Genomic DNA, 8,326 nt, shown 5'->3' with positions numbered 1-8,326 from the left:
GTGTAGGGTCCATTTCAGTGGCAGATACCTGGAGAGATCACCGTTGAGGAGGGATTTATTCTGGTAGGATTTGTTCTGCTGTTTAGTCCCAAAACATTGTAAGAGGCATTTTCCAGTCTCTCACAAATTTCCCAACTGTGGTTCTAATAAGCAACAGCAAATGCTTATATGGGCCCAAGAAAGGAATGTCATTAGTTGATGGTGCTGGGTGACCAGCCTCATAAATAGTAAGACAAGTTTCTTTTGCAATTGAAGAAAATTAAGAACCACTCAGACACTAGACTGACTGCATGTGAGAAGCACAAAGCTGCCAGAATACATAGAGCTGATGAGGAACTAGATTAGTGTGATCTCAAGAAGGAGCCTGAACCTGGAAAATATAAGCAAGAAATTTGGCACGGGATATTAGTTCCTCACAATTTTTAGTAATAAACAGGATCTTATCAAATACATCAGATTCCCTTCCCTATCATTCTCCCAAATTCTGGTTTTGCCAGAGGGGCGAGAATAAAGGCATTGACTATAGGTGCAGCTATATTGGAATGTAGGTGTACCATCCCACTGTAGGATAGATCCATACATTCATTCTTCCTAAAAAATAGCTTTACAAATCAAAGCAACCTCTATGACACTGGATCTGGTTTGTAGCAGGGGTTTGCAGTGCTTGACTCTTGCTGACCACCTGCACACGAGACTGAGACCTCAATAACTGCACTTGCAAACTGAAAATCTTCATGTTAGCTGCTAAGGAAAGATTTTATTTCATGAGAGGAGTGGTACCTGCCAACCCATGACCTCGCAGGACACCTCTCAGTCTTACAGGCAAAGGAGATTGGGATGGAGGAAAGCACAATATGACTTTAAATTCAGAAAGGCAGTCTTGTAAATGAATGCTCTTAAATTAAAAACTAGTGTTTGTTCCAGCATAACTCTTGATTGTGTGTAATTTTGGTTTTGTTCCTCTTTTTCCTCATCTCCTCTTAACCTTTCTTCTCATCCAGTGGTGATGTCCTTCCTTTCACAGGTGCTGCAGGGCTGGAGGTGTCCTGGGCTCTGTGACTCACTTGGTGATGGCTCTGCAGGGCTGCCCTCCCACTGTGAGCTGGCATGTCTGCAATCCCTGTGTTTGCTTTCTGCCTCCAGACCTCCTGCTCCACCTTTCTTCTGCTCAAAGCCATTCCATCAACAGGGTTTGTCATTTAATGTGCATTTTACCCAGTACCAGAGGCCCAGCTTAGTTTAGGTTCTAGTCATTGTCACAGTGTCACCACCTTCAATTAAGAAATAACAAATCTTCTGAAGAGTTAATAAAAATAAACATTGTCTTATCCATGGACAGGAGCAATCTTTGGATCAAAACCATTACCTAAAAATGTGCACTGTAATAAAATATTGTGAAGAGCATTAATATTCTCCAGTATCATAAGGCACTTTATACAAGTCACAGCCTGTATTTCAGAAATTATCAGTTTATTCTGTTGGCAATGCTGTCAGAAGCCAATCCTACTCAGTATAATAAAGTCCTTCCTTTTCTGATCAATGCATTTTAAATATCAAGCAAGTTTGGTACACTTCAGACGTTACCTTCTATGTGCCTTTGAATCTTGGCAGAGTACACAGCTGCAGAGCACAAGCTGACATTCTTGTGGGTCACTCTAAATAGATAAATGAGACACTCAGGAGTAAACATGTCACTGATTAAATTGGGAAAAGGTGGTAATTTAAACCTGTGTCAGTCTGGAAATTATTAATCTAATGGTACACAGAATCCTTTAGGGAGAGGGAAACTGTTCTACCAGGGAGGCTGTGCGAGCACACAACTCCCTGCATAGAGTTATTTGAAGTTAGTGCAGGTGGGTGGGGACGGGTGACCCCCAGCTAAGATGGGCTGTGTGTCTGGGTCCCCACAACCCCTGCCCATGGTGGAAAACGTCCCACTCAGCCTCCTGAACCAGCCGCTCTCTGCCTGGGGCAGGGACTGCTTGGAGATTCAGTCCACTTCCTGGAAATATTGAGGATTTGGGATGAAAACAAGCCAAAAATCCAATTCCAAAAAGTGTCTAAACTCACATGTGTATGCATAAACATAAAAGATATATGTGCATTTACAAACATATATATGTAGACAGATTGTATATTACCCAATGATACAAAATTTAATATTAATATGGTTTATTGATGCTTCATATATGCATCTACATATATATAACATATATATATATGTGTGTGTATATATAAAATATATGAAGATTGTATAATACCCAGACATATAAAATATAATATTAATTGAGATTAATTTTTTTTTGTTTGTTTTATTTTTGTATTTAGTTTGGTTTTGTTGTCGTTGTTTTGGTTTGGTTTTTTGTCTGACCTTTTTTTGTTGTTGTTGTTTTTTAATGTATATTCCTTTCCACTCAAAGATTTATGTTTTCAGATAATCTTGTTTACAGGGAACCCCCTCAGCAGTGCAGGGTGTAGCAGTGAGGTGTGGCTGGAGCCGATAATTGCTGTGCCATCAGCGATGGCTCTGGCCCCCCTCCAGCGAGCACAAATGGGTGGGCTCAAGGGTCACTGCTTCAAGTATGTGATAATCCCAGGGGGGGTCTCGCAATTCCCTTCCCCGCCGCGTCCGCATGCATGCATTCCCTCTGCAGAGGCAGCTTGGCTTTCTCTTGGGGTCTATTTTTTTAAATCACCAAAGACAACCAGGAAGAAAAAAAAAATGTTGCGTTAAAATTAGAACGGAGAGTCGGCTGCTGAAGCGCTTTATTTTTTAAATTTGTTGTTGTTGTTGTTTTTAAAGCCTAATTCACCTTAAAGAATCTCAAAAGCAGCCTCGAGGGAAAGATTTGTGGATTTTTGTAATGGAAAGCGGTAGCCTCTAGGGCCCAGAGGATATGCAGGGAGGCATTTTCTCTTGCTGGTGCAGCTGAGAGCGAGCGAGAGAGAGCGAGACCTGGAAATGAAAGTAAAGAGAGCAGGAGGCACATGGAGGGAGCTGCAGGGGCAGCCGATCCAGAAGCAGAATGCTGCCTTCTATAATTAAATAGCATTTACTATTATTATTACTTCTAGTAATAATACATTAATAATATCTCTAGTAATACAATACCATTTATCAAGGAAAGTTTATGCATAGTGTGGGGGGAAAACCCGAGGAGAGGTGAGTTCTTTATTATTATTTTGGGGGGATTATTTTTGTCTTAGATCAATTCCGTGTGTGTTTGTGTATGTAGAAAGGGGTGGACTTGAGAAACAAGAAATTCTGGATGTTGTTTCGTTAGAAAGTAAAGGTTTCAGATAGTAACTGCATAGATGAAAGGTTGTGTAATTGGAATTTTTTTAAAAAATGTGGTGAAAAATAATACGGGTGAGATTTTGAAGCTAATCCCTCTTCCGCCAAAAATGTGGGGTTTGCAAAAAAAAAAAAAAAATATTGTCAAAGATCCTAATCCCACCCCCTGGAAAAAAATGTGGTAGTCTAAAATTGCATAGCTAGGGGGAAAGACCCTGGGTTTACGTGGAAAACTTAGTATTAATCTCGTTTGTGCCTGTTCGTGTTTTGTACGTTCGGGATGTGTGTTCTGGTCTGTGTTTAGGCTGCAGTTTTCCCCCTCTTGTTTGGTCCAAAGCCCATGAAACGGCAGAGAAGCCCTTTGGAATTGCTTTTTAGATGGACCTTCCGTAGGGTCTTGTAAAGTTTGTCGAATAAGAAGACTGTGTTTTGGATTTTTGGGGTTTTGTTTTGTTTGTTTTGGTTTTAATTCTTTCATGTTTTAGACAGTTTCCGGGTGGCAGGGGACGTTATGTGTTGGGGTTTGGTGTTTTGTGGTTTTTTTTTTCTTCTTAAAGCCGTCTCCCAGACTCTTGGAGATGCGTGATTTTTATTTAAGCGGATGGGGGATGGGGAAGGAGGAAGAGTATGTTTTGGTTTATTTTTCTTTTCCCGCGGAAGCCTGGATGTCTCCTGCCGTGGGAGACCCTTCCCAGCAGGGCTGCGGTGCTGGGAGTGCCGGGGTGCCGGCGTTCGGCGGAGTCGCGGGGGTGCGGGAGGCGCCGCCGGCCCCTCTCCGCTCCGGCGGCCGAGGTGGCGCCTCTCCCGGCAGCGGCCTCTACGCAAGGCCGGGGACCGGCGGCCTAGTGCTGGCAGCGGGGGGAGGAAGCGAGCGCGGGTTCCCGCGCCATCCGTGTGGGAACCAGCCCCCGGATTTAGTTTTTCAAATGAGGCACGGGAATGCGAGCTGTGTGGGCAGAAACCCAAGAGCAAGTGGTTTAGGCATAGGCAGCATTACCCCCCAGCTCTCTCCTGGCTCCTTGGCTGCGCTGCAGTGGGGGCAGGAGGAAGGGTGGCCTGTGGTACATGAAGGTGTTGTGTGTGGAACACAAGGCTGAAGGGAGCGGAAAATGAGGTAATGGGGGCTGATGTGGTCAGTGAGGCTTTAGCCCCCACCACCATCCCCCTCTCAGGGAAACTCAAGAGTCACTGCTTTTATTTTCACTGGGGGGTGAGCTGGTTGTTGATACCTTGCTCTGCATTCACTGGGTGCAGTGAATATTGCTGGGTGCAGCTGGTGGGGCACCCCAATGACCCCAGTGATGCTGCAAGGCAGGAGTGGCACTAGTGGGGGGCTGGGATGTGAGATGGTGGCCATGGAAGTTCCTTGGGGCGGCCGGTGCAGGGAGGGACAGAGGAGTCAGCCCCGCTGGGCACAACACAGTGGTGGGGAATCCAAGAGCGGTGAGAAGCAGTGAAACCCAGGGAGTGGGGCATGGCAGAAAGCAGCTGCAGGAGCGAGCAACAGCCCAAGTTTGTAGTGAGCTCTGCAGTTTGTCCTTTAATTGATGTGTGCCCAGTTAGCTATTGTGCTGCACCACTAAGGTGGCCAAACTGCCGGCAGTGAAAGACTCACAGGTTTCAGACCAGTGTATTCCCCTTTTTCCTGGGGAGCTCCAGTCTCAGCTCTACAACCTGCCATTTGCATCTGAGTGTACTTATTTGTAGCTGAAATGTTACAGTCGATGCCTGGAAGTCAGTCAAGTGCCAGTTCATTGCCATCTCAGAAATACAGTATGAAAAACTTTGCCCAAATTCAGCTCTGGCAGGGTTATCAATAAGAGCTGTGTCCTTGATAAGAAACTCAGGTCTTTCTGTTCATCTAATTTTACTGTTATCTACCTATCTAGAGGATATCCACTCAGTTTGTGATTCGGTCATCCAGTTCACTGGCTCATGCTTCCTTCTAAAGGCAAGAAAACCATTTTGCCTCTCTGTAGCATTTTATTCGTGTCTGGCATATGGTTTGTAATTTGTTGACAAACTATGAATAAAGTTCTCTCTAGATGCTAGACCAGGGAGGATAAATGTCTCTGGACTGAAAGGATAAGAGTTTTGTAGTGGAGATATAAATACTCAGTATTTGAATTTTGCTAGTGATTTGAGTGGACAACTCTGGACAGAGATATTTGGTGGGGGAGAGAAAAGGGACATTTATACACAGTGCTTCATAAAATATTTTCTACTGTGTTTCTAAAAATATTTGAAAGTCCAAGAAAACAAAAGCTGAACAAGCTTTGCACTTAAAATTAATTATGCAGTAGCTGTGGTATAGTGTGCAGCAGAACTGAAGTGTTGCTCATGTGGGTGGCTCACTGTGTGTTGGGTTTGCTGGTGTAACAAGTGCATGGCTTGGTCTGAATGTTAAATGCAACACAGTGAAGAGGCTGGAACGATGAGGGGACACAGAAGTGACTGAGTTTGCTGGTGAGGTGGTGGAGGAGGAGGTGTGAGGAGCAAAAAGAGGAGTCTGATTGGCAGCCTCCTGCAGTGGTTGGGGCAGGCAGGACAGGTCTGCCACACGTGAAGGAGATTGCTGGTGTGGAGTCACATTGAAGGGGAAAGAAAGGTAGCTGTTCCTGAGAGATGTGCGAGGAGTTGTTGGGTAGCAGCACATGGTGCGTGCTTTGAAGGTGTTGCCATGAGGGGGTGAGTCTTATGTGCGAAGTCATGACATGAACCTGGAGGTGTGACAGACCTTTAGCAGAGAAAGCTGGTCACCCACTTGCAGGGAGGGAGGAATGTGGGACAGTACCAGGGAGCAGCAGTCTAGAGGGGAGATCAGGCCTATGCTTTATGTTTTAGGCAATTAATTATTTTAGGCAATGGAGGGTTTTGGGTTGAAGAACATTCACTCTGGAAGATGAGGGTAGAACTGCAGAGCGTAAACAGCGTGCAGGGCACAGAAGGTTGCCTTTTACCAGGGTTTTGTAGCAAGGATCAAACTGTAGCTGTGTATTGTGGGATTTACAGAGATGCTATAGGCTGGTCAGCCATCCAGATGAAGCAAGGGTGGGGATATTTATGCTGCATGCAGTGGCAGTAGTGATGAGGAGAGGAAAAAACAGAAGGGGAGCTTTAGGATGCAAGAAGAGTTGGGTAACTCTAGAAAGGAGACATTCTGTAGCCATTCCCAGTAGTCCTTTGGCTGCGCTCCAGGTTTGGGTCAGTAAGGTTTGCATGCCCTTCTCTCTGGGCAAGCAGCAGTAATCAGTTCTCTCTGTAGCACAGACTCACATCCTGCTGTGTAGGATGTTCTAGCAGCGGGGTCAGGGTAGCTGTGAGAACAGGTACTGATCTCTTCTTCACTCCTTGCAGTGTTTTAAAGGCTGAGCTCAGAAACAGACGTATACCATGTGTATTGAAAGCTTTTTAAGGTGGTGGTGTGTTTTGTGGATATACACAATTGTAAAGGTGTGCCACAGCGTTTTTGGAATGCAGCCATTGACTTGGTGGTGACCAGCCAGTGTTCAGCTGCCCTCCCCACAGTCGCCAATAATCTCCCTTTTCATCAGATCCTTGGGCTTCTGCTTCACTTCCTGACTTTTGTTCCCTCCAGCATGACTCAGGGAGCAGCAAGAGCAGGGCTGCACCTCCAGGACAAGCAAGTAGCTGAAGGTGATGGCAGTCACCAGCAATTCCCTCACTCACAGGGTACAGTCCCACCACACGTGAACAGTGTAGGCAGAACTAGATGCCAACAGGAGTGGTCCATCAGCAGTCCCAAAGATGAGGTGGTAAATCTGGTGCAGGTCCACCCAGCGAGTCCAGCGGTAGGAGATGGTGCCAGAGACAGGACTGAGGACAAGCTGCCTCCAGTGGAGGTCTAAGGTTTGTCCCAGAGATAGAACTGAGGACAAGTTCACCTACAGCATAGCTCAGACAAGGCAGGAGCTGGACCTCTGCTGAAATGGAGCTCCTAGACCATGCACAGAGGGCATTGGTGGTGGTCCAAGGTGAGGCTGTTTGGAGTGCTTCAAGACTTTTACTGTGCTCAGCTAGAAATTCTTCCTTCCTTGCTGCGCTCTTCTCATGAGCTTTTGGGATGGTCCACTTGACTCTTTTGCCTCTTCTTCTCCCCCACAGTTTCTCTCCTGTCGTTTCCTGTGGAGGCCCTTTCCTCACTCTTGTCTCTGATGGCCCTCACAGTTTCTTACAGTGATCTGGGGTGACTCTGTCCTTTCATGTCTTTCACTGCTGTCTTTGTGGAAATGGTTCCTATTGCTCCTCTTCCGCTTCTCTGTTCTCTCTTACTTCCTCTGTCTTTGCAGAATTTCACACAGGGAGAAAAAAAAATAATTACCTCTGTCTCCTTGTCTACCTCTCAAGCTTGTCTGCCTGTATCCTTAGTGATTATATTAACCTCACAATCTCCATGTTAAATTTCCTTCTTTCTTCCTGATTGCTCATTATCCAGGCTATTTATGAATCAATGCAGACCTTCTGTTGATGTTGTACTGAAGTATATCAGCTCTTCTCCATCACTTGTGTTGAAAAGCCTTTGTAGAGATGTTGATCATCCCTCACCTTGTCTATTGGCTTTCCCTTTCTTGCTGCACTGCCCATCCTGTTCCAAGTTCAGCTGCTTAAATTCTCCTACCTGCTGCTTGAACCAGATTGCTCCCAAATTTACTGTCTGATGGCTTAGAAACTGCACAGTGTATTTCAAGCTCTTACTTCCTTCTGCTGCCACTTCCTCTCACTCCAGTCTGTCCTGCTTCCCCCAACTCTTCTTGTTGGTAAAGGGCAGGTTCAATTCTACAATTTTGTGTGGCACAGAGCATAATCAGTAAGGGCTTGCTGAGTTGTCAGGATTGATTTTTATGTACCTTAAAGGCCTCTTCAACCTGTTCAGACTGAGTGTGTCATTGATACTGCAAGATATCTTAGAATGATAGGGGTGGCCTTAATGTAAAAGGGAGCTGGATGATAATGCTCTTCAAGTTGTAGTGCAGAGGTGGACAAATTACTTTAGTATCATCTCAGAGGCAA

At 45.4% G+C, this 8,326-nt stretch overlaps 1 protein-coding gene across 9 annotated transcripts in view; it reads left to right on the top strand.

Annotated features, from left to right (window-relative positions):
* Positions 1 to 2,606: 2,606 nt before the first annotated feature.
* The window catches only part of ZC3H7B (zinc finger CCCH-type containing 7B), a 47,064-nt gene continuing 41,344 nt past the window's right edge, over positions 2,607 to 8,326 (top strand). For 4 of the 9 annotated variants that reach the window (XM_039725283.1, XM_039725280.1, XM_039725276.1 and 1 more), the window contains exon 1: positions 3,222 to 7,290. In XM_039725283.1, the coding sequence (XP_039581217.1) occupies positions 7,245 to 7,290 (46 nt within the window). In that variant the 5' untranslated portion in view covers positions 3,222 to 7,244. Of the gene's footprint in view, positions 3,164 to 3,221; positions 7,291 to 8,326 lie in introns of those variants that run through there. The other 5 variants (XM_039725282.1, XM_039725278.1, XM_039725275.1 and 2 more) reach the window with 3 other exon arrangements.

Source organism: Passer montanus, unplaced genomic scaffold, assembly GCF_014805655.1.
Source record: "Passer montanus isolate IOZ18808 unplaced genomic scaffold, ASM1480565v1 scaffold55, whole genome shotgun sequence".
NCBI classification, from domain to species: domain Eukaryota; kingdom Metazoa; phylum Chordata; class Aves; order Passeriformes; family Passeridae; genus Passer; species Passer montanus.
The sequence above is the reverse complement of the archived record's forward strand: the minus strand, read 5'-3'. Positions and strand labels throughout refer to the sequence as shown.